This window comes from Chiloscyllium punctatum, chromosome 10 (genome assembly GCF_047496795.1).
Source record: "Chiloscyllium punctatum isolate Juve2018m chromosome 10, sChiPun1.3, whole genome shotgun sequence".
In the NCBI taxonomy this organism is placed as follows: domain Eukaryota; kingdom Metazoa; phylum Chordata; class Chondrichthyes; order Orectolobiformes; family Hemiscylliidae; genus Chiloscyllium; species Chiloscyllium punctatum.
Window position 1 is genome coordinate 20,515,060 of NC_092748.1, and position 26,761 is coordinate 20,541,820.

The following is a 26,761-nucleotide window of genomic DNA, read 5'->3' on the forward strand; positions in this document are numbered from 1 at the left end:
AATTTGGGAGCTTTTACTCTGAGGATGTATTAGGCAGCAGAGGATCAATGATTCAAAGATGCAGTCCAACAAGAAATTTCCTTTACTGAGATTTATCTCTTTGTTGTTTTCTGGTTCAGTAGTTTGCCTCAGGAATCTAGGACAAATATTTCATAGTCCAAATTGTAGCACATTCCTTTCTGAGTCAGTGGGTTGACTTTGTTACCCACTTTTGGCAGTTGTCTTTCACGACCGATGCTCTTACATTGACCAGGGAGTAGGTCAGCTCCATGGGTTGGAATGCTGGTTTGCACTGCAGAATAACGCCAACAGCGTGGGTGCAGTGTCCCAACTGAGGTTAGCACGAGGACTCTCTTTCTCAACTTCTCCCCTCAAATTGAGGTGTGGTGACCCTCCAGTTAACTCAGCACCAGTTATCTCTCTCTAATGAGAGAGCAGCCTATGGTCCTCTAGGTCTATGGTGACTTTACCTTGACATATTGGCCATCTGAACTGACCTATCCACCCATCAGCCAGACTGTCAGTTTTATCCACAAGGCTGTGTAACATTGAGTTACGAAACGCACTTGACCTCATTGGTTTTGATAACCACTTCCGAATCTGCAAATTTTTAATCCATAGCACGCAATCTTGAAGAGTGGACCCGAACAGTCTGGTTCCATCTTTTACAATAAATATTTTGACGTCTTGACTGAAAACTTTCCTCAGGTCTCTCCATTCTTTATGTTCCTCTATCTTTTTATAATCAACCACGTTTCCCTGAATTAAACTGGTTTCTTATGGCCTTACCTTCCTTTCTTAAGGATCATCAAATACTATCAGAGACTTTGGTTTTAATGAAAACCTTTCTGGCTGCATGCAGTGCATTCAAATGCTCTGAGCAGTAGAATTAATGGTCGCCTGGGAGGTGATCACTTATTACTGATGGACATTTAGGAACTCCTACCAAATCTAACTGATTTGGACAATATCCTCCAATCCTGCATGCTATGTAGATAATGATTTACAGTTTGGTTGATCTGCCAAAATTTCTGTTCCAGTTTGTCCATGGTTAAGGCCACTGTTGGAATATTGTGTACAATTCTCGTCTCCTTCCTACCGAAAAGATGTTGTGAAACTTGAAAGGGTTCAGAAAAGATTTACAAGGATCTTGCCAGGGTTGGAGGATTTGAGCTATAGGGAGAGGCTGAACAGACTTGGGGCTGTTTTCCCTGGCTGAGGGGTGACCTTATACAAGTTTACAAATTTATGAGGGGCATGGAGAGGGTAAATAGGCAAAGTTTTTTCCCTGGGGTCGGGGAGTCCAGAACTAGCGGGCTTAGGTTTAGGGTGAGAGGGGAAAGACATAAAAGAGACCTAAGGGGTAACTCTTTCACACCGAGGGTGGTACGGGTATGGAATGAGCTGCCAGAGGAAGTGGTGGAGGCTGGTACAATTGCAACATTTAAGATGCATCAGGATGGATATATGAATAGGGAAGAGTTTGGAGGGATATGGGCCAGATGCTGGCAGGTGGGACTAGATTGGGTTGGGATATCTGGTCGGCATGGACAGGTTGGACTTGAAGGGTCTGTCTCCATGCTGTTCATCTCTATGACTCTAAAAGGGCTTTCTGCAACTGCATTGATAATTGATATGTTCACATTCATAACTTATATCATTAAATTCATTATTAGCAAAATCCATTCCCTGCCCCAGCCCCGTCTCCAACACTCATTTTCCATGAGAAATTATGGTGTCCAAGTCCAGTTCTCCTCCACTTTTTTTATTATCTCAATTATTTTGTCATCTTTACCAGTTTGTCAGTTGGCAAAATCTGGTTGCCAAATGTACAAAATGTAAGATGAAGCTGTATTTCCCTTTATCCCATATCTTTAAATCCATAGCCATTACCACATTAGACTTGCTGTAGGCTGTGATGGTGTCCTTTGATATTTCTTACAAATCTCCCATCGATTGCTTATTCCTTGTATGTGTTTATCATACTCCCCATCCTCGTTTCTGCATCCGTTACTGACATTTTTAACCTTTTTGAAGACAGTTAAGCAAATTGCTTGTGTTATTTTAAAACAATTGACTTTTTATCTTCCAAATTTCTACCTCCAATTTTAGGAACACTTCATTCATTTCTTTATTGGAGATGTTATGTTCCATTAAACAAGTGTAATAGTGTCCCGATTTTGTAAATTGCAAATTTTCCAAATACAATAGCTTTCTATGTCTAGTTTTATCTATGATTTCTTTGTCAAAGGCGTGGTTAACAACAGTAGTGTTTCACCAGGCACTACATCTCTGAAAATAAAATTATTAATTTTACGAGGAATGGCCACATTTTAAAAAGATTTTAGTATGTTGTCATCCCCAAATCTGAAATTGATGAAATCTCATATTCCCTAACTCTTTTCTGATCCTTATTACTCAGAGTGTCTCAGTCCTATTTCAGCCACTTTATCCCAGACGCAATAGATGTGCATCTATTGTTAATTACTACACAATTGACAACCAATCCATTCTGATACTCATTCCTCACTGGGCTGAATCTTCTTGTGACCAATAGAATGTCCCTTATTTGCACCACACCGCCATTGATCTCCTCTGCTTCTTCTGTTTTGTGTTTACTTTCAAGTATTCTATTATATGGGACGTGGGATTGTTCAAAGTGTGAAGGTAAAGTCACCATAGTCTCAGAGGACCATACGACTCCTGTCTCGTAGAGAGAGATGACTGGTGATGATTTAACCTGAGGGTCACCATGCTTGCAGCAAGGCGAAGGGTTGAGAAGGAGAAACCATGGTAACCTCAGCCATTGTGGGAATTGAACTCATTCTGCTGGTATCACTCTGCACCACAAACCAATCATTTAGCCCATTGAATTAACTGACATACAAAATGGTACTTTGAATCACACCCGAAACATTAATTGACTTAATCCTAAGCATTTAGAGGTCATTGTCTTCTTTTAACCCCAAATTCTTCACTTCTCAAACCAATCAATAACATTTCTATAACATTTCAGATTAAATCATCACCAGTCAAATTGGTCTTCTTTTTTTTTTGTGACCTGTATCTAGATGGCTTCCACCAGTTTGTTAACTCAGTATCCTCCATTTTCAGTTGTGTCACTGATTGCCCTCTTTGCTACTGGAAAGGAAGGCTTTCCCTGAACTTGTTTCCATGCTCCCATCCTTTGTCCACAAATTCAACTGCCTTCATAAATCGAAGTCTTGTCAAACATGATACTTTGGCACAGTCCAAGGTTTTAACTGCAAGCATGGATTCAGGAATTTCCAAATTAAAATTTGGAGTCTTGCATACAACCTGCTGAATTCCATTATGCATACTTCCATAGTTCTCAACTCAGTCGTTCTAAATTTGTAAAAATCTGACCATGCCTCAAAAGCAGCTAATGCATCATTTTCTTTTGATAAAATCTATCAATAAAAGGTAAGAATCTGTCCAAATCTTCACCCACGTTCAAATCAGCCGATTGCAATTCCCGAAAAAAGAAACTTTCCTGCTTACCTTGCTTCTAATTAGTAATGAGATGCTCAGGCCATATCTTCTTTTGGGAAAGGACTAACCCAAGTCCATATTGTACTCCATTGATCCTCTGGCTCAGTTTCAAGGTACTGGGGGAAATCATAGCTTGAAACTTTACATTTTGACTGAACCAATGTTATATATCAAAGATGACAATATTTAGACAAGAGTCCAAGTCCACACTTTTAGTGAGGGCTTTATTTCAATTTACCACATCAAGCTTGCTGGTTTCTAGTTCCCCATGTTTGTATGACTAATTGACACCTTGTTAACTCTTAATTAATATATTCAATCTGCTTATTGAGTTGGTCGCATGATAACCTAATGGATACGCCATCTGATTACAGTGTTAATTGTGCCTGTTGTCAGAAGACTGCATGTTCAAGTCCTGCTGGGATCATTTAGGGGCCCTCTTGTGGCACAGTAGTAGTGTTCTTACCCCTGACCGAGAGACCCAGGTTGATGTTCCACCTGCTCTAGAGGAGTGTAATTATGTCTCTGAATAGGTTGATTAGAAAAGTAGATTAATTTTTTAAAAATCGTCCATCTGTTTGTTCCGCTGGGAGTCAGACTAACATTCAGACCTGTTGGATGATAACATTGGCTAATATTAATGCCTCTTTCAGGCTTACATGAAACAGAATAGGTCCTCATTATCGGACTGGTCTTTGTAGGAGCTGGCTGTGTGCAAACTGACTGCTCCATTTGCACAGTACAACCGGACTTCAAACACAAATGCGATATTGGGCCGTTAAAAAAGAAATGGGAGAGGTCTGGTGGAAGATACATCCTTCCTTGGACTGAATGTGAAAGCAGGCAGAAGTGGGTACTGCAGATGCTGGAGATTAGAGTCAAGATTAGAGTGGTGCTGGAAAAGCACAGCAGGTCAGGCAGCATCCGAGGAGCACGAAAATCGACGTTTTGGGCAAAAGCCCTTCACCAGGATTCCTGATGAAGGGTTTTTGCCCTAAACGTCAATTTTCTTGCTCCTCGGATGCTGCCTGATCTGCTGTGCTTTTCCAGGACCACTCTAATCCTGAATAGGAAAGCAGCTTTAATGGGCTGAATTGTCTCTTCCTGGTCCTGTGTTCTTAAGCCTTTGACCTTTTGCCTGCTTCTTCTGAGTAACTGGAAGCACCTTTCCCCTTGTATATCCAGGCACTGGATCTGGGCTGGCAGTCACTGAACACCTGGACTGAGCCACTTATAGGAAGGTTTGGATTGGATGGACCCTGTCTGAAGGTGTTTAGGTGCGGGAGACAAAGGGAAATCAGTGTTGGTTAATCTGGTTGTATTACTGTAAGAATTGCCAGTGAATGCTACACATAAATTCAGGGAAGATAATGTTTTGCCACATATCCTCCTGGTTCATGTGTTTGTTCTTGCTTTTCCCTGCAGGAGGCTCTGATAATGGCCAGTATGGACCATCCACATCTCGTTCGACTTTTGGGTGTTTGTCTCAGTCCCACAATCCAGTTGGTCACACAGCTGATGCCCCATGGCTGCCTCCTGGACTATGTCCGTGAGCACAAGGATAATATAGGATCCCAGCTGCTTCTGAATTGGTGTGTCCAGATCGCAAAGGTAAGCAACACCCTCAGAATCGTTCAGGGCGAGACACAGGCAAGCAATCAGAGGAATCAGACTGTGCTCTGTGTGTTATTCCAACAAGTCAATTATATTTTAATAACAGTCTGAATACCAGGCGAAAATGTACAGGGATAGGATGTGAATATATTATATACTGTCAGAATGTTATACACTGCCTAATATAGGTATAGGATGTGCATTTGTTATACATTGTCTGATACAGGGGTAAGATATGAGTGTTGAAAATGTGTTGCTGGAAAAGCGCAGCCGGTCAGGCAGTATCCAAGGAGCAGGAGAATCGACGTTTTGGGCATAAGCCCTTCTTCAGGAAGATATGAGTGTGTTATATACTGTCTGTTATAGGTAAGATGTGAGTATATTATATACTGTGTTACAGGTAAGGTGTAGGTATGTTATACACTGTCTGATACAGGAGTAGGATGTGACTGTGATGTACTGTCTGATGCAGGGGTAGAATGTGACTGTTATATACTGTCTGATACAGGGGTAGGATGTGCATTTCTTATACATTGTCTGATACAGGGATAAGATGTGACTGTGTTATATACAGTCTGTTACAGGTAAGGTGTATGTTATACACTGTCTGATACAGGGGTAGGATGTGACTGCTTTATACTGACTGATATAGGGGCCGTATGTGACTGTTATATACTGTCTGATATAGGGTTAGGATGTGATTGTTATATACTGTCTGATATAGGGTCAGGATGTGACTGTTACATATGTCTGATATAGGGTTAGGATGTGACTGTTATACACTATCTGATGCAGTGGTAGGATGTAACTGTTACATGCTAACCCTATATCAGACAGTATATGACTGTTATATACTGTGATACAGGGTTAGGATGTGACTGTTATATACTGTCTGATGCAGAGGTAGGATGTGACTGTTATATACTGTCTGATATAGGGGTAGGATATGACTGTTACATGCAGTCTAATAAAGGAGTAGGCTGATTGTTATATACTGTGTGATATGGAGTAGGATGCGGCTGTTATATACTGTTTGATATAGGGGTAATATGTGTGTATGTTGTGCACAGTCTGGTACAGCAGCATGATGCAAGAATGTTATACACTGTCAGACAGAGTAGATGGCGTCCTGGTTTCTATCATTTATACAGAGTACTGAGATAGTGAATAATGATGTATGGAATCAGAAAATTAGCACAGGGAAACAAATTATTAAAAACTTAGAGGAAACCACAGAGGTGTTCAGGTGTTAGCACATACAACAATGATATTAAACCCCAGTGCAGGGAGCAGAGATTTATTGGCCAGAGCAGAGATATTCAAGAGAGCAAGGATACTGGAGCGTTGTTGGATGGAAGAGTTATTAAACAATTTCTGTGGGGAATAGTGATATTAAAGAGTTATTACTGAGAACATAAATATTAAATCATTAGTGCTGGGAATAATAATATTTAAGGTTTAGCATAGGGACCAGGTTATTAAAGATGGTGCATGGAATGAGATATTAAAATTAGTACATGGGATAGACCTATTAACAAATTATTACATGATATAAAAATATTAAAGTGTTCATACATGCATTGGAGTTATTAAATAATTAGTACCATACAGGGTTGTAATATTTTTTATAGCTTAGAAAATACGTATGAGATATTAAGGATATTGAACTGGCAGTAGGAAAATTGAAATGTTATTACAGAGAGCAGAGACATAGAGTGTTAGTACATGAAATTAGGTATTGACTAGTGAGAACAGGTCACAGTAATACATGGGAGATTATAATACCAATGATATAATACACAATACAGCAATGTGATAATGTTAGCACAACAATCAAAGTTATTTAATAGTTTATAAAAGGAGTTGAGTTTATAAGCAGTTTGTGAATGTAAAGGCAATATCACATCATCATGTAAGGGAACAGAATTTTTGGATTAGTGAACAGAGACACTCAGGAGTTAGATTAGAAATATTAAGGCAACATGGATATTAGCACAGGGAACAGAAAAGTTGGAATTAATACTGAAATACTCTATATTACATGCAGAGAAGAGAAAAACTCAAGAGTGAATAAAATGTGGATAGTAAGGAGGCAGTACAGGAATTGTTTACTGAGTGCAGGGAACCTAAACATGAAGTATTAAATTGTTGAACTGGGGTTAAAAATGTGCAACTTGGAACAGAGATGGTTAAGTGTCACTTCATGGTACAGGGAGGAAAAAATATTCAAAAGTTCGTGTAGGCTTGAGTGCTATGAATGGGTTGGTGCAGGGAACCAAGATTTTAAAGACAGAGCAGGACACAGGAATGAAATATTTAATGCAGAGAGCAGGGGTATTAAAGTGTGCTCAGATAGTAAAGAGTTAATACAGGGAGCAGAGACATTGAATAGTGAGTGCAGTAAACAGAGATAATAAAGAGCTGGGGTAGACAGCAGAATATTAAAGGGACAGATCAGGTCACAGAGACATGGAAGAGTCAGTTGAGGGAACTGAGATATTAAAAGAATTTGTAAAAGAAACAACAAATTGAGGACTTAGAATGAGGAAAAGTTATATTAAAGATTTTGGGCAGATAACAGAGCTATTGAAAAGTAAGTGCAGGGGTGAGAAATCTGCACTGTCTGGCAGAGGGAATTCATTTTGGAATTCCACGATTTGGAATACATTTCTACCTTCTATAGTTGAAACAATGCTGAGTAGTAGAAAATGCAAACATCAGTGAGAAGAGTAAACTAGGCAGAGTTGTGCCAGGAGGTGCAGCGAGTATGGGAGAGACAGACTCTGTGAGGTCCTTCAACCACAGATTCAGTCCCTCCCGTGCTCACTACGCCAGCTCCAGCAAATCCAGGTTCCCTCCCCACTGCCCATTCTGCATCTCCAGAGACAGAATCCACAATCCGAGGAACAGCAGGAGCGGCGGAGACATGGGCTCTTGGAGGTCAAGGAACAGTACTGACACTGATCACTTTGACTGGCTGCTAAACAATGAGTCCAACCCATTCACTGTCCATGGAGATGCTGTGGAGATGAGACAGACAAAAGAAAATGGAGGAGGGAGGAGGTGACCAGAAACTGGAACCACTGGCCAACTGGAAAGCTTCATTCTGGAAAAATCGAAAATAATAAGTGAGGAATGATGAGGGAGTGTACATACTCTCATTTCCGCAGCATTGCATGAAGTTTACACTTGTGAAAGTGGCGATTTTTGATTGATACAGTTTCACTGAATCTGTGAAAATCAGTGAGTTCAACAGAGGTAAACAACTTAAATTGAGATCTTCCTGACTTGTGAGACTAGTGGATAAATTGTTACACCCTCAGAATCTTGACTTCTATTTTAAGGAAGCAAACTGTTGGTAGTGGATAGGGAGGCAATGACAAATGAATAGAAAAGAAATCAATTCTATCAGAATTGATTTGTTCTGATCCTAATAGTTCTTATGTCTATTTTATTGTTTCAAATAGTTGGAATTTGAGTGAATGTGAGATTACTTTATTATTGTAAATTGGAATTTGAATTTAGCATCAATATTTGATGGAAGATATCCCGAACTCCTCTTGTAAAGTGCTGTAAAAGACTGGGACTGAATCACAGTCCCTTCATGGATGATGGTCAGTGACTTGTCAGGTGTCACACTTACCTCACGTTTGAGGCAGTTGGCCACTTGCAGAAACGTAACTGCTTCCAGGATATGTGCAATCCAGCAAGGTCATATTCTATGATCGACTTCATCCCTGGACAACAAGTGTGAATCACAGGAAAAGCTAAAATGGTGAAATTATGAAGTTATTTTGGTTGCATTGGTCCATGATCTTGGTGGCAATACAAGTGAAGCAGAGGAAAACAAATGTTTTCACACATTGCAAATCCACTAATTTCAACCATTTGAAATGGACAAGAAGTATTTGCGCTTTCCTACATTTCATAAAATGTCCTTTAACTTTACAATGCCTCTATTCTGTAGGAGGGCTTTGCTGCTGGGTAATATTGAACACATATACCTTCTCAGAAAAAAAATTAAGATTTTTTTGTCTCTCAGCCACACTCCCTAGTGACTAAACTGGGCAGAACAATTAAAGGATTGCGGCAAGGTAAAACGATGTTAAAGAATGAAAGCAGGATTCAGAGGCATTAAAGGTTACGCAAAGAACCTACCTATCAAACAGTTAGAACAGGAACAGAAAAATCAAAGCGTTACAGCAGGAAGGAAGATATTAAACTGTTAGACCAGGAACAGTTAAAGAGTTAGAGCATGGAACGGAGATTAAAGGTTTAGAACAGGGAACAATAAAGAGCTAAAACAGGAACAGAGATGTTAAAACATTATGACAGGAGCAGAGATATTAAAGAGTTTGAGCAGGGAACAGAGATATTAAAGGTTTAGAGCAGGAACAACAAAATATTTGTTTTAGAGTAGAAACAGTGGGTGAAGGAATTAGACCAAAGATATGAAAGATAGAGCATGAAAAGAGGTATAAAAGATTTAGAACAGGGAACAGAGGTTAAAAAGAAAGAGTTAGGGCAGGGACAGTGATGTGAAGGAGTTAGATCTGGGAACAAAGGTATTCAAGAATTATTGTAGGAAACAGAGATGTTAGAGTCCGAGAATCATAGAGTCATTCAACATGGAAACAGACACATCAGTCCAACTCAATCATTCTGACCAGGTTTCTCAAACTAAACTAGTCCCATTTGCCTGCGTTTTGCCCATATCCCTCTAAACCTTTCCTATTTACGTGCCTGTCCAAATGTCTTTGAAATGTTGCAATTGTACCTGCCTTTACCACTTCCTCTGGTAATCCATTCATATGTGCACCACTCTCTGTGTGAAGAAGTTGCCCCTCAGGACCATTTTTAACTTTTCCTCCCTCACCTTAAACCTATGTGCTCTAGGGAAAAGACCTTAGCTATTCATCCTATCCAGGCCCCTCATGATTTTACAAAGCTTCACAAGGTCACCCCTTGACCTCCAATGCTCCAGGGTAAAACATCCCAGTCAATTCAGCTTCTCATAACTCAAACCCTCCAGTCCTGGTAACATTCTTGTAAGTCTTTGTATAGAGGATAGTGTTATTTGTGTTTGTACAAGAAACTATGTTGTTCAAATTTGTACATACAACAGCATGATGGGCGGCACGGTGGCACAGTGGTTAGCACTGCTGCCTCACAGCGCCAAAGACCTGGGTTCAATTCCCGACTCAGGCGATTGACTGTGTGGAGTTTGCACATTCTCCCCGTGTCTGTGTGGGTTTCCTCCGGTTTCTTCCCACAGTCCAAAGATGTGCAGGTCAGGTGAATTGGCCATGCTAAATGGCCTACTCCTGCATCTATTGTCTATTGTCTATTGTCTATTGTAAAGGGGTAAATGTAGGGGTATGGGTGGGTTGCGCTTCGGCGGGGCGGTGTGGACTTGTTTCCACACTGTAAGTAATCTAATTAGCATGATATGTGATTTTTGCACAATTACATGGACTTATCATTGGTGTGAGCAATATAAAGAGAAAGTAAAGGCGTTCTTGTCTGCAGTCGTTGTATACAGGGATTAGAAACTATGAGGAGTGAAGCTGATGCATAAAGTTATTTGTACAGAATGCAGACTTTAGAGAAAGTAAAAGGGAATTGGATTAGTATAATAACAGGATCAGAGCTATGATTTTTTTCTATAGTATGCTGTATTTGCGGTGACCCTAGGAACTAACCAAACCAGAGCTGACAGTTTAATTGACTCCTTGGTTTTGTTGAGTGGTGATCAACAGTGACGAATTTGTTGCCAAAGAATTGCTTTTTCAAATGTTTGATGAGTTTATCCCTCCCCCATGGTGGGCAGCTGGGTGGTTGAATGCAGGTCATTTGTGCGACAATTCTTCATAACTGGATTGGTGAGGCTGCCCATTTCAGGCAACCAATCCAGGAGCAACCTGGGACATTGAATGATTGATTGTGGTTTTGAAAAATAAGTTGTTTGAAGTCCTTTTTCTAGCTCCAGTCAAAAGAGTTCAAGGTCTTTCTTTTCCTCGCAGCCCTTGTGTGGAGCAGAGCACTTCATCATAGATTTACTGGACAGAGGATCTGTCTAATGATAGCAATTTATCAGTGCTATGTGCTCAAGGCATCATGAAGGTTTCTCAGTGACAGAAGCATGTTAAACAATTAGTTCCAGGCAAGCTAATAAGGAAAAGTATATGGAACAGTATTGAATTGAATAAAATAAGTGGGACTGTCTGATTTTAGTCATGATTGCTGCTCAGGAGAGACTTCAGTTTCTATTGTTCTTGTAATTGGTCCTGGTTAGAGTTTCAGTGCCAATCTGAACTGTCATCTTCAACATGTCAAATTGCTTCCAGAATTACGGCATCATTGCAATCTCCACCAGCGTTGCCTCCCCTTCCTGGGGCTTTTCTCCAGATTCTGTATCTTGGGCCCAGAAGCTTCTTCAAGGTGATTGACAGATGAGCCAGAGGGTTGCTCCGGAGATTTTGTTTGACTCAGTAGTTACCTTCTCGAGTACGAAAGGGCAGTGGAAGTAAATTCAACAGCAGCTTTCGACTGAGGATTGGAGAAATACTTGGAGAGGAAAGAATTTCAGCTCTCTGGCAGAGAGTGAGATTGATTGGTCTACCAGGCATGATGGGGTGGGTGGTCACTTTATGTGCTGCATCTTTCTCCAACTCTGACCGTTATATTAAAGCTGACCAATTTGTCATGCCCCTTTATGTTAAGTGGATAAAACAGTGTCTCTTTGGCTCAACGTTTTTATGCAGGTGAGCATCTATTTCCTTATCAGCAAAGGAATTGAGGAGTCAAGCCTCTCTCACTGCTGGGGATATGTCTTGGGAACGCTTCATCGGAAACACAGGAAGCCTTTTCGATTGACCGACACTGCAGGTTGATGAGCGTGCTCTCAAAGCAACGTGGGTGTTGACTATCGTAGCTTGGACTTGAGGGAAGCCAGTGATGATGAATAATCTCTGCTTGATGCCCCCTCATCACAGGGGAAGGATATAAAGAGATAAAATCTACAGATAATGACATCCCAGATGCATTTGTGGGTTAAAGATTCGGAGATGTCACACAGGTTCCCCAGTTGCTGCTTGAAGCTAGAATAAAAATTCAAGGTGCTCATAACCTTGTCAACTACTGGGACGAGATGGTCCCTCAGACCTTCTGCGTACAAGTCCTGCTGCAGCAGATGACACAGTTTGATGTTGATGGCTTGGGACAACTTTAGGTTGCCTCCGCATTAGGTTCCCAAGAGCTGTGGAAAATGGCAGCAAGACCTGTAAAGGTGCGTGGTCTCATTATTCACCTCCAATCTCTTCGGGGATCTTTTCCCTCTGGAGGCCACGTGGCACCCACCAGAGGTCACGGTTTTTTTTTTCTCTGGGCTTGCTGATGAATTTGAAATGGCTCTTTCCTTTTGTGCTATCGTCACTGGTGAACCACTGAAGCACTAGTCATGCCCATGTCAGGTGCATGAGCAAACAACCTGTGGAGAGTACCAGAAAGAGAACACCCTTTCATTGATGATATCCTCGGCCCCCACTTCAGTCGCAGTGATAAATGGAATTTGCATTGACACAGGTATGCGAAAGAGGCTTTAGAACGTAGAACAAAGAACTGTACAGGACAGGAATGGGCTCTTCGGACAGCGGTATTGTGCCGAACATGACACCAAATTAAACTAATCCCTTCTGCCTGCCCTTGGTCCATATCTGTCCAACCTTGCATATTCATGTGCAAGAAGTGATGCCTCAATAAAGAGCTCTGTGTTAGGTAACCTTATCCAGATATGTGTTCATTCTACCTGGGGGTGTGACATTCTGCTAGGAAGGCACTGTGCTCATGACTCACTGTACTCAGTTGTAAGGCACACCTCCTTACAATTCAGAGTGTGATTCTGGTAGCTGCAAAGCACTTTCTTTCAGTGCCATGTGTGAAGTGTGATTTAGAAATGGCAAATCCAGATCAAGTTGACATCTGTTTAGATTTAGACATAGAACATTACAGTGCAGTACAGGCCCTTCGCCCCTCGATGTTGCGCCGACCTGTGGAACCAATCTGAAGCCTAACTATTCTACACTATTCCATTATCATCCATATGTTTATCCAAATACCATTTAAAATATCTTAAAGTTGGCGAGTCTACTACGGTTGCAGGCTTAACTGATGTGACAGAGGCACTTAGTGCAAATAATGTAATGTTTGTGGTTGTTTTGCGGCCATCACTTGGAGTAATCCTTCTTGGACAATGAATGATTTGCTGACAGAATGCAGTTAGACACCAGATAGGTGGAATGACTGGACTGTGCAGGGATACGGTATTAACAACAGTTGTGTGAAGGCCTGGAGAAGCAAGCAATGAGCTACTGTTTTCAGGTAGATTCTGTGACTTTCCTGTTGGGAATTGGCTCCATCTAGTTTCCAAGGGGAGGAGAATTGAGAGACACATAAAAATGTAGTATGAGTACAAATCATGGAACAAAGATCGTTGCTGATCATTTGTGAGATTCAGAACGTGCTGTTAACCCTTTGGGGGTAAATTTGGAATAATTTCATTCAGATTCTGATTTTATCATTTTTTGCTGTGCTTTTCCAACTAATTCACCATATTCCACCCTGCATCAGGGAATTGAGAACTCTATTCTCGGTGTGTGTTCTCCAGCTATGCCAGGGCACAGGGATGCCTACCAATGGAGATACCATCTGAGCAACTGGCACTGTGCCAGCTTAGCCTCAGTAGTCTCCAAGTTGTTGAGATATTTGACATGTGTTCTCAGAAGCTCAATGTAATGCAGTCTACACCTGAGAATTACGTCACTCTGTGGGACTTGGAAAATTAGATCTGTCAAATGATTTGAATTAAGCTAGAAAATAAAAATTTGTATATGCCCAGTGTTGTCCATTTCCTCAGGATATCCTGGACCACTGGAGAGAAAATGAGGCGCTTGTTGAATTAGAGTGACTTTGCAATAATTTGGGAAATGTGCTACCAATTTCCTCACAGCAAGCTCCACAAGCAATAGCTCACATACTTGTTAGAACTTGTTTGAGGCATGTACACTGGCAGAAAATCACTGAAAACTCCTCTGCTCCTTTTCAAATTGAACTCTGGGATCTTTTTTTCTCATTCACATGTGAGACATGAACCTCATAGCTGGACCAGAATTTGTAGCTTGTCCCGAGGAGACCTTGAGAAGATGGTGGTGAGCTGCCTCATGTGCTGCAGTCCGTGAGTTGGAGGGAGACCCACAATGCCATTAGGGAGCATTTGACCCAGCAATATGGCGATATATTTCCAAATCAGGATGTTGAGCGGCCTAAAGGGAAGCTTGCAGGTGTTGGTGCTCCCATATAACTGCTCCCCTTGCCCTTCTAGATGGAAATGGTCATGGTTTTGGAAGGTGTTACCTGAAGAGTTTTGATGAATTCCTGCAGTGCATCTTGTAGATAGAACACACTGCTGCTACTCAGCGTTGATGGTGGAGGGAGTATCAGATGTAGTGCCAATCAAACAAGCTGCTTTGGCCAGGATGATGTCCATCTTGAGTGTTGTTGGAGTTGTACCCATCCAGGCAACTAGGACATATTCCATTACACTTCTGACTTGTGCTTCCAAGATGACTGACAGACCTTGGGGAGTCAGGAAGTGAGGTAATCGCTGCAGTATTCCTTGCCTCTGACCCACCCTTCATTATGTGGTGAATCCAGTTGAGTTTCTGGTCATTGATAATCTCCAGAATGTTGATAGTGGGAGATTCAGTGATGGTAACACCACTGAAGGTCCAGGGGCAGTGGTTAAGTTATCTTTTAATGGAGATGGCCATTGCTTAACTATGTTACTTGCCACATGTCAGTCCAAGCCTGGATATAGTCTGGGTCTTGCTGCATTTGAACTTGGACTGCTTTGTTATCTGAGGAGTTGCAAATGGTGTTGACCTCCACCTGAGAGATGAAACAGAGCATTGATTTGATATGTCATCCAAAAGATGGCACCTCCAGTTTGTATAACAGTGTGGTGACACTGTACAGACATGTCAGTCAGGATAGGATGATCAAGTCTCTGATTGTAGGAATCAGAACCCATTGTCCTGTGACATAGAGGTGAGACAGCTACCCTTTGAGCCATGGCTGACACTTGAGGGATGCTAGATAGCACACACACTTGAAATGAAGAGGGTCAATTACTCTTCCCTTGAAGTGAACTTCACAACTGATTAATCTTTGTCAGTAGCTAATCTTGGGATCATTTGCATATTTCGAAGGGTAGATGGCTAAAATAGGATTAAATGTACAGATGTTCCGAAACAGCTGTCTGTGTTTGCTCAAGTACATTTGTTAATCTTCGTCATTTGTGTTTGTTCTGGTTCTCCAAAGTGGGCCTATGTTGTGATCGAGAGAGGAACAGGAACAGGTTTTGGTCCAGTTGAGAGTTCACATTCTTAAACTGAGATTTATTGATGGGGATCATTAAGCAAACAAGATCAGCTGGGTGGATTAGCTTGTGGCTTTTTCAATGTCATTGCTACGAATATTTTGATAGCCATTAGCTCCATCTGCCTGATTGTAGCTTGGAGTCCAGGTAGTTTTCATGGATGAGTGACATTCTGGTCTGCACAAGCAGTTTTGTCATCTCGTCAAATGGCTGTGAAAAATAAGAGGCCTCTCCATGGTTTGCACTGCCGTTCAGCTCCTCCTACTGGTAAGTTGTGAAAGTGGCTGGGCCATCATCTGTTTCAATCCTCTGTCAAAGCTGTCTGAAAATTCACAGTTGGGAGGGTGGAGCAGTCGGGTGGGATGGGGTGGTGCGTGGCGGAGGGTGGGGATAGTTCGGGATTGAGGAACAGAGAAACAGAAAATGTAAAATAGTTCACAGTCAAATTAAAGGGTCGCTGAAGTGAAAAACCCAACTCAAATCAGTTGGCCAACTCATCTGAAATCCTTGCCAAGCTGACCACTTCCACCAGCTGCTCGTCCCCACCAAATCCAACCTGGCAATAGAAAAACAGTGACATCTGTGGAACGAGTAGGAAACAATTACATGGCATGTGTGCACAAATACTGACAGCACGCGCTCTGGGACAGCCACTCGAAATTGGACCTTTCTCAGCATGTGACAATTTGAGCCAGTCAGGTATTGACATCCTTATCATGTGAGTCTTTCCTCAGAGCTGTTGCTTAGTGAGCAGCTGAGGTTGTGGACATCTTTGGGTGAAGTGCTTTGTACAAGCAGCAGATGCATGTTTGCATCTTGATTTGTCTAGTAAAAAAATTGCCTGCCTGTTTTAAAACATCACATTTCTCCACTCTCACGCCCCTTAAGAAGCGCCTCACTCACTTCCATTTTCCTTCCAACTTTGGAAGACCTTTCCCAATTTACAGCACAACCCAGTATATTTCCTCCAACCGAGATATTACTTGCACAGTCAACAGGGTCAGTGGGTGGCTCCACCTCCTCTCAAGAATAACCATTTTTACTGCTCGTTTTCAAGGGAAATGTATCATTAAAGTGTGCGCTGGTCCCACACAAAACTGTTCACACCAACCATCATTTAATCCCACCCAAATATGCTCAATGTGACTAGGTTTCAGCGGAACTTGGCAAAATGTGAATTCAGTACAGTTTTTCATGGGAGTGCTGAGAATTGAATGAATTGAAGGGAATTTATTATCACATGTACTGAGGCACAGTGAAAAACTTTGTCTTGTGAGCAATACAGGCAGATCACAGAGTTAAAGAGCATCGATAAGTAAAGACAAAGATAAGATATGTGAAGAAGAGGTAAATAGTGGCAAAAACCAAAACACAGGTACAGGTGAATGCTAAGAGTTTGGGAGTCCATTCTAGAATCCAGATCATCACCATTTAGAGAATTTTTCCTGCCCATCATCCAAAGATTTGCAGGTTAGGTGATTTGACCATGCTAAATTGTCCTGTAGTGCCCAGGATTGTGCAGGTTAGATGGGTTAACTGTGTAGGGTTATGGGCATGGTGTGGTAGGTTTCTCAAAGGATCAGTGCAGACTGGATAGGCCGAATGGCCTATTGACACATTATAGGGATTCTGTGATTCTAAGTACAGTTGATCTGAACTATGACACCTCCACAGAACAGCGCTCCCTCAGTACTGCATGGAAGTGTCAATCTTGAAATTGAACTAATGCCTTTGGAGTGGGGTTTAAATTGAAGCCCTCTGACTCAGAATGGACATGCTACTCCCGCAACTGACACCTTTAAGTCTTGTTTTTAGTCTCAATACCTTCAGGCTTTGTGCGGAGTTCCAGCTGCTGCTTTGTCTGAGGCCCATTAACTCAACTTGGACAAGGAGCAGAAATGAATAGATTTTAAGTGGTCATTCCTTGCCTGAGCTATGCTGTGTAATGTTAGAGAAGCCTGGATGTTCAGTAGTTAAGGCCAATGTTTGCTGTCACTCCTTCATGCAAACAGAGTCATGCCCTTTGCAGAGACTGTTGTAAATAATTTATCTGGCAAAGCAATTAATTAACAAACAATGTTATTGCAAATTGCAAAGCAAGTTAGATCGCTTTGACAAAGCAAGGTAACAAATGAAACACAACTGTAGTTTCAGCTGTTCAGTTATCCATTAAATCAGGAGATGCTACCCCAGAAGAGCAGGGTTGCTCTTTACATGCATAAAGCACCGAGACCAGGTACAACTGAGTAGCTAAGAAATGCCTCCTAAATTGTGTTTTTGTGTGTTATTAGTCAACTTTATTGCAGCTTCCCCAAGCACGCCAGTTACCTTGCTAGTGGCAAATCTGTGATGTGTAACTTCTTTCATTCCGAATCGAGCCGGAGACTAGACTTATCAATATTTTGTTTTGTGCTGCCTTACTGTGAGCATATTCCTTTGCATTAAAATAATGTGAATGATTGCACAGTTCACATTGTTCAGCTCTGCAAACTTGAACTCAGCTGTGAAATGTAAATGTAAGCTGTTGTTGGTAAATTAGCCCGCTGCATAAAGAATGTGCCGATCTGATTCCATCTGTGTTTCCCTCTCTTTACACTTGAGGGGTCTGCTGGGGTTTATGAGGTGAAGCAGAATTGCCAAGAGCATTGCTCTGAGCCTAAGTTGGTCTGAGGGGGGACAGCTACAGGACCATCTCATAATGCTTCCCAAGGCATGAGAACCCAATGGGGAGAGGGTATACAGGGATGCAAATAGTTGGTCAGATATTCTCGGCATGCCAGAGGCCAGCTACAAAGTGCTGCACCAAAGTTTGCTTCCCCTGTCCATCTGGATGCAGAGCTGGTCGCGAGAAACTAAACAAGGAGTGGAAGTTATTTGGGCACTGCACGTGCAATTTTGTTTCCAAAATGGGTTTTGGATCACCCACCCACACTTCTGGTTTTGTCTGTCCCAGTGAGGACTTAGGTATTTTGGTGAGTATTGTAGCAAGTACATGTAGTGCGTTTGCTATAAGCGTACAGAGTAGGCAGACTGTAACATTAATCAGCACAAACATTATGTGTTTGTAACTTGAGCACTGTTCCTGGCACTAACTAAAGAGGTCATCACCATCTTCCAGGTTGTTAGTCGATTTGCCTTCTGGTGGCTATTGCGGAGATTGTAGACTTTTTTGGTGGTTTCTAGAGCACTTTAAAGTCCCTAAAATTTACAGGGGCTGGTGTGCTATGGGCTGAACGACTTTCTATTGACTGAAAGCTTTCCTCTGTACTAGACAAATATCTGTATCTGGTTTTGTGTGAGAACATGAGACAATGTTGCTCTATAATTGCCGCCTGTCTGGTTTTCCATCTCCTCATCTGCAACCACTGGCTTGGGGGGCTTGCACGCCTGTAAACCTGAAAGGAAAAGGCTGCAAGGTGTGGATTGTGAGGGGAGAGAAGGAAATAGGAAGTACATCCTTAAACCAGTGACAGCTTGGAAGTGAAAAGAGATTGCGAGATGGGAGCAGAGTGATCCAGTACAATTGTGCCATCATGTTCAAAGTTTCCAGCCCTCGCTTCAGGCAGTGTCACTCGAATGATGGTGACCATTGTCTCTTCCATAGAAGTGCAGCCATGCCTGTCTGTCACTGGTTAGATCTTGCTATCTCCAGTAGTGAAGCATCTTACCCTGCAAGAGGGAGGAGACATGTGTACCAGTGAGCATTGTGCAATGTATTCGATTGATGTGGCTGCCATGCCTGAATGGTTGGCGATGAGTACGGTGTGTGAAATGTGAGGGTGAGGCTTGTAACATTGGTAGGTATGTGGGGATTGAGGTGCAGATATGAATGTCAGGTATGAGTTATGATTGATCGGGGCTGATGGCCAATGAAGGATAGCAGTGTCGTGCAATGATTGTCATGTGGCGGATATGAGAGAAATGATTGGAAAAGGCCTTTTGAAGACACTGACTTTGACTCCTTATGTCAGGTTAAAACCTTATTGAAGCACTGCCTAAAAGCCAGGGCTAGAATCTAGGAAGTAACAACCACAGGCCTCTGGCCCTGTATTTTTCTGAGAGTTTGTCCATCTTGGTCCCCCTGCAGATAGATGCTCTCTCTCTCTCATCTGCATGTGTTTAGTCAGGGCCAGGTCACTTGGAGACTGGTCTTTGTCTTTTTGTGCTAGAATTCTCCTTTTGCACATATTTTCTTCTCCAACCATTTGCAGCCAGATTGCTACCCTCCATCAAGAGGGGCAAATTGACTTTAGGTGGTGCTAGCCTTTCATGGTTTGCATCTCTCTTTGGGTATACAGCTACTTGATAGTGCAATGAACACTGGGCACATGATACAGTCACTTAAATGACCATGTATTGCAACATTTGACTACTATCTGCGTGGGGAAGTAATAGGGCATGAGTTAATCATGCATTGTGCCTGTTCTTGTAACCAAAACTTCCATCAATATATTCGAGTTAATTCACTGTCTGCTCATAAAAGTTATCAAGATATTTTGAATATAGGTTTGCCTTATTTCATTGCAATTGTGCTACGAACGTTTTTGCCAATTAATTTTCCTGTACACATTATGCAAGACTTTTCACCATTTCATACCTGTTTGAAATGTTTTGCTGAGCTCCACAGTGGGATTCAGGTAAAATACAGTGTATTTAAATGCACTTTATGGAAATAAATTTTTCAATGTATTCATTCAACTTTACTGATCTACAAATTGCCACTTTATGGAGATTTAAGTGACAGGAGCTTTAAAACGGTTATTTACTCACTGACAGCTTAAGTACCATAGCACTATACATCACGATCGATTTCATTTCTTATAACCTATCTCTTCTGCTATTAATGTCCACACAATTCAAGTTGCCTTGCTCCCTGCCCCATATCATTTGAAAGCGTGTACCATAAAAGTAATAACTTGTGATGATAATGGACTATCCAAATCAAGTAATAGAAGTGAAGTAAGTTTGAAGTTTTGGACATCTAAAACACGTTTAAGCAGAAATCTTGAAGGCAGGCATCATATTCTGTGTCCCCATAACCAAGGAGATAAGTGTAAGAATTTAACACAAGCAAAATCACATTTAAATAATCACACCGATGTGACAGTACACGCATGAATCATCTGAATGAGGAAACTCTCTTTGTAAATGGGACAGAGGGCCTAGAGTAAGGAGGGGGCAACAATGCTGAGAGAGACGGCTAACTGTATCAAGTTGGCAGCCCAGTAAAATTTGTGTAGCAAGGCACGCTTTGCCCTCCAAACCCCCCCCCCCCCCCACCCCCGGCATGTGGTTTGTGCCGTTGGTCAGGCTGATTCTGTTCCTCTTCGATGTGATTTCGCCTTGTATTTCAGGAACCAGTTCTTTGCAACGTGTGTGAAAAAGGCACTTGAGAAGCATTCTGTGGGCTTTCTCAAAAATAATTGCCGCTGCAACGTGCACATAGCTGGTAAGGCCACATATAGTGCCCACCGTGAGCATTGAGAAAGTGATGTCCAGGCTTCCATTCCGACAGATGTAGTCCATGTGTTGACAGTAACTCAGTTATACCATTAAGCTGTGAACTCCAAGTTATTGACAGAGGAAGGTGTGGAAAGTCAGAATGGCATGTCAGTAAAGCAATAACGAAGGTGTAGTTTGCCTTTCACGACCTCCAGATGTTCCAAATCCTTTTACAGCCAAGAAGCATAAGAAATGGTGTAGCCTATTCAGCCTCTCAAGCTTGTTCCACAATTCAATTAGATTGTAGCTGACCTTTACCACTTTTTCTATACCAGACTGATTCCTGGGATGGCAGGGCTAACATATGAAGAGAGATTGCATCAGTTATGGCTATACTCATCAGAGTTTAGAAGAATGAGGGGGGATCTCATAGAAACCTGTAAAATTCGAACAGGACTAAACAGGGTAAATGCGGGAAGGATGTTTCAGTGACTGGGCAGTCCAGAACCAGGGGTTACAGATTAGATTAGATTAGATTAGATTACTTACAGTGTGAAACAGGTCTTTCTGCCCGACAAGTCCACACAGACCCGCTGAAGCGCAACCCACCCAGACCCATTCCCCTACATTTACCCCCTCACCTAACACGACAGCCAATTGAGCATGGCCAATTCACCTAATCTGCACATCTTTGGACTGTGGGGGAAACCAGAGCACCCGGAGGAAGCCCACGCAGACACTGGGGAGAATGTGCTAACTCCACAGCCTGAGGTGGAAATTGAACCTGGCTCTCTGGCGCTGTGAGGCAGCAGTGCTAACCACTATGCCACTGTGCTGCCTACAGTCTAAGGATACAGGGTAGGCCATTTAGGACTGAGATAAGGAGAAATTTCTTTAGCCAGAGAGTGGTGAGCCTGTGTAGAGAAAGCGAATGAGGCCAAAATATTGAAGATTTTCAAGAAGGAATGTGCTCGTGAATCGTGCACCAGGCAACTACAGTACTCTGGATCTGGGGCAGGTTGATATTGAGTCCAATGACCAGGTAGCCAGTCTCTGGCTGTGGCCCAGATGTTGTTTTCAGAGGTGAGTGCTGGATTCTCGGCCATTGCAACTTTGCCTGCTCAAACGAGCGATACCTCTTCGGAGCCGCTTTGGGATGGTGAAGGGTTCATCAGGGATTGGAAAGTGAGACACTCATTCCAAAATATCCAAGTATCTGCTTGCTGTTCTTCTGACAGCTTCTCAAAGTGAGGAGGATGTGTGTACGTGGATACAGCCCATGACCAAGAATGTGGGGAGGCTGTTGTCCTGCAGCTATCACTTGGTTCTGGCTGACTGGGAACCTCTCTCACTTTTGCCACCTTGCCGTACATACATTGTGAAGATTTGGAGATTAGTGATGAAATGGTTTGGCCTCGTTATGAATGCATTTTCATTGGCTATAACCCCCTGGAGTGGGGCTTATACCCAGAGCTTGTGGCTCCGAGGCAGGAACACGACTCAGTGCACCTCAAGACACCTTTCCTGTTCTTATGGTCACAATGTTAAGACAGCTGGTCCACAGAAACCTCTGATAACCTCCAAAGCATTGATCAGGGCCTTGGTGTTGACCGTACTGCCGGACAGTACTGCTGTTCTGTTAGAGACAACAGATTTAGGTTTGTTCAGCAGCAGAAATGCCTTGTTCAGTTTCACCACTTGTGTGAATGGGTTGATGTATCACATCCTTCACAACTTTAACAATTTCATGGTCAAGTTAATTGATATCCAAATGCATGCACTAAAGTTTTTGCAAGCTCTTTGATTCATTCATATTTAGTGTATTTGCTACTGTACCCTTAGAGCCCTCCCTTCAGTTCCTTCAGAACTTTGCAGATACTTTAGGTCTGTCTATCCCATGACAAGTATTATGATTGCTGTAACTTGATCTCATAATCTTTGTAATGTAATTTTTCCACCACAAATTTGGAGGATCAGCGCAGATATCAGTGCATTCACAATGCTCTGATTCCTATGACCTTGATGTTCTGTTTGACCCTGAACTGAGCTTCCATCCTTCAAACCTTTCTATCACTAAAACATTTTGTTTACATCTCCTCAACACCACTTGACTGCATCCCTGTCACAATTCATCAGCTGGTAAAATCCTTGTCCGGGCCTTTATTGCCCTGGATTTGATTGTTTCGTTGCCCTCTAGGCTACCTCTTTCATCTGTCCTCTGTGAAGTTAAGTGTTTTCTAGAACTCTGCTGCCCATGTTCTACCTCATTGCCTTATCACTGTGCTCAATCACCTACATTGACTGCCAACCTGACTTTTCCTCAGTTCTGAAAGTCTTATGCTTTTTTGCAAATTCATCAAGGACCTCACCCCTCTCTATTTCTGTAACTACCTCCCACGCTACAAGCTGCTGAAGTCTTTGTGCACTTTGAAATCTGATCTTTTTCTTCTTCCCTCTCTCCAATTTCCCTTGCGTGTACGACTATGCCTTCAGCTACCCAGACTCTAACTTTTGGAACTGCTTTCCCAAATCTCACTGCCTCCTTACTTTTCCTCTCCTTTATGTCAATCCTTAAAACTAATCCCTTTAAATCAAGCTTTTGGGCATCTGTGCTAATATCTCTTTATGTCGTATGTTGTCAAATTTTGATTGATAATTGCTCTGGAGGGGGGTGGGGGGGTGGGGGTGGTGGGGGATGCAGCCTTGGATGTTTCACTGTCTTAGAAGTTGATGTCTAAATAAAAGCTATTATTACTGTTTTTGCTTCATCACTTTCCCACTGAAGTAGATTTTTATCTGCCTTAATGAATTTCTTCATGATCGGATTGAAGTAAGAACACTTGGCACAAATATTGTGGAGAGAAGCTGTAGTTGGCATTGCCCTGAAGTAAGCCTGTTCTGCCTGGCAGCTTCTATGAGTCTCTCTTTCCCCTATTCAGCCAAAACCATAGCAACAGCCATCTTATAGATTGCTGCAAAAGAAATGTGAGACATATTTTGACAAGTCATTTTCCTCGAGTCTCCATTATTATATCATTTCCACTTGTTTACCTATCTGCACATTGTTCGCCAAATTCTTGCTGCATGTCACGGTGACAAAAATGTATGCTTAGTCTCTGGTTTCACGTCATTTTTAAATAGCAGTTTTAAACATCTTCATTAAGAGTCAGCATGTTCGGAGATGGGATATCTGGCTTACAGTGCTTCTTTGAATGGGCTATTATATTCTGACATGCAAATGTTCTTGTTTAGCAAAAACCATTAGATTATTTTCTACAATCCTTTCAGGACAGGGGAAGAGAAGACAGCTACCCACAACTGCTCAGAAAATTTGATTACATTCATGGCCATTCATTACCTCAAGTCAATTGTACCATTCACTTAGATCCAGGCTGATCCATATTGTCACCCTTCCTTTCCCAAAACATCCTGGTATCCTTAGCAAACAAATAACCATGAATTTTAGTCTTGAAAATTTCAACTGCCTTTGCTTATGGGGATTCCTGATTTCCACAACTCTGGATGTGAATTAAGAATCCAATCTATTGAAGGTAAAGATGTACCTTGGTGGTTTTTGTCGATGGTGGCTGTCCTCATGCTCTGGATCCATTAGTGGTCAAGGGTTATTCGCTATTTCATAAATGAAAACTCTGGATATCCCTTTCCAAACATTTTACTGAGTTATGAGTGCCATATAAATGCAAGTTGTTGTTGCTATAGAGTGGCTGTTGCTAGCTCCAATGGGCGATCATTGGTAAAGCCCAAACAGCTGCTGTGTCATTGGCATCAGCCAGAAGATAAGCAGCGTGAATCTGAACACAGATTCTGGCTGGTGCTGGAGGCTATCTGTGCATTCACCTACATTAGGACATACTGACTGTTTTGGAAAAGTTCTTGCAAGGTTGGCCATATAACAACACAAGTAGGCCACTGTTTTAATAGGGTGCACTTGACACTTCGCAACAAAAGCACTTGCGAGGTACTAGCTGGGGTGCAATGTGTACCAATAGCTTTTATCTACAATTGCATCAACTGGAAGCCAGAGTAGAACTCAAAGGGTTAAAAATTATTGCTAGGGTTCTGCTACAGCTGTCTGTTGAACATTGACAGATCTCAGTATCATTCAGTGTAACAATGACAGCACTAGCGTCAATACAACCATCAAAAGGACCAATTTTCTCTTGACAGTAGACTAATTTCAAAAGCAAATCCTTTTGTATGCATTCATTGATTTTTGTTTCATTTTGTGCAATACATGAACATTTTTGCTCTTAAGGATATGCGTGTCTTAAAAATGAACTTTCCTGAAGAACAGAAGATTTACAAGCAAAATAACTTTTTTTAAAATTGAAACGGTTGTTGTAGATAAAGTAAATGTGTTATAATAAGTTTGAAGGGAAGATTGTCTGTTTTAATTGTCTGACATTAGGAAGTGGGGTACTTGAATAGTAATGTTTTTTGCAGATCTGAGACCCTGTGCCTTGGTATAGTGCACAGCTATTACTAATGGATTCCAACAAATGGAAGCATCACCATAGGCAAGTTTAGTTTTGGGAATTTGATGAGGAAGGATAAAGCAGATGCTCAGCATTCTATCATCAGGAGGAGGAAGATTATAGAGAGAGATTAACACTGACAAAAGAGATGTGGCACAAATTGTGACAGCTCTGCTTTTCAAAGACAATGCCAGATCTTAAAATGTGTTTTTTAGCAGAACAGTGACAAAAGATGTAATAACACCAAAGTGAGAGAGATCATATAAGTGTATTGTGTTGTACTCCAGACATTATCAAATACATTGAGAAGGGTTGTAAAGAAGCTCTTGTGTCTTGTCAGCATGGAAAATATGCAAACACCACATGGCTCCAGCAAAGTGGGAGCTTGAAAACTAAAATAATTTCCTGTCATGTTCTGGATCGATCTGTTAAATCGACACTGAAGGCCATGACTATTAAACTGTAATGAGGCACTTACAGCTTTTAGTGAGATTATCGGGATTTTAGATTTAACAGAAGTACCTCAGGTGAAATCCAGTTTACGTCAGAAAAGACCTGGGGCCATTTTTTCACCGCAGTCAGTAACTCAAGTAGGTAGATCAGGAAATTTAACCAGGGAATAATCCTGTCAGAAGTGACATTAGGCCTACAATATATTTCGAGGTGAGGGTGTGGTGCTGGAAAAGCACAGCTTGTCAGGCAGCATCCAAGGAGCAGGAGAATTGCCGTTTCAGGCATAAGTCCTACATCATCATTATGCCGATTCTCCTGCTCCTCAGGTGCTGCCTGACCTGCTGTGCTTTTCCAGTTCCACACTCTTGACTCTGATCTCCAGCATCTGCAATCCTCACTTTCTCCTACAATATATTTACCCAAACATGGCAAGTCTATTGTCATCTAATGAATAGATGATCATGTGTTTGCCATCCTGGCTATATGGCAACCTTGGAATGCCATATATGGAAATTCACAACCGGCTATAATAGAGACTTAGAATTCCTCCAAGCTGTTCTTTCTCAGTCCTGTGCCCAGAGGCAGGTCTGACCATGATCTCCAACATGGATTGGACAAAGAAGTAGGTACAGGAATTGATCCATGTGCTGTTAACACCAATCTGATCCACACCAGCCAATTGAGCCAACCAGCCCCAGTCTGAGTTGCCATGGCCACGTGCATGTTGCAGTCCAGAATTACAGACAGTGAAGGCAAAAGCTCCAACTTTCTTTCCATCACATGGATGGTCAGGGATGTCCGCCATTCT

At 41.9% G+C, this 26,761-nt stretch overlaps 1 protein-coding gene across 4 annotated transcripts in view; it reads left to right on the top strand.

The window, feature by feature from the left end:
- The window catches only part of LOC140481932 (receptor tyrosine-protein kinase erbB-4-like), a 1,043,042-nt gene that overhangs the window by 825,187 nt on the left and 191,094 nt on the right, over nt 1-26,761 (top strand). For all 4 annotated transcript variants that reach the window (XM_072578639.1, XM_072578641.1, XM_072578642.1 and 1 more), the window contains one exon: nt 4,939-5,124. In XM_072578639.1, the coding sequence (XP_072434740.1) occupies nt 4,939-5,124 (186 nt within the window). The remainder of the gene's footprint in view (nt 1-4,938; nt 5,125-26,761) is intronic.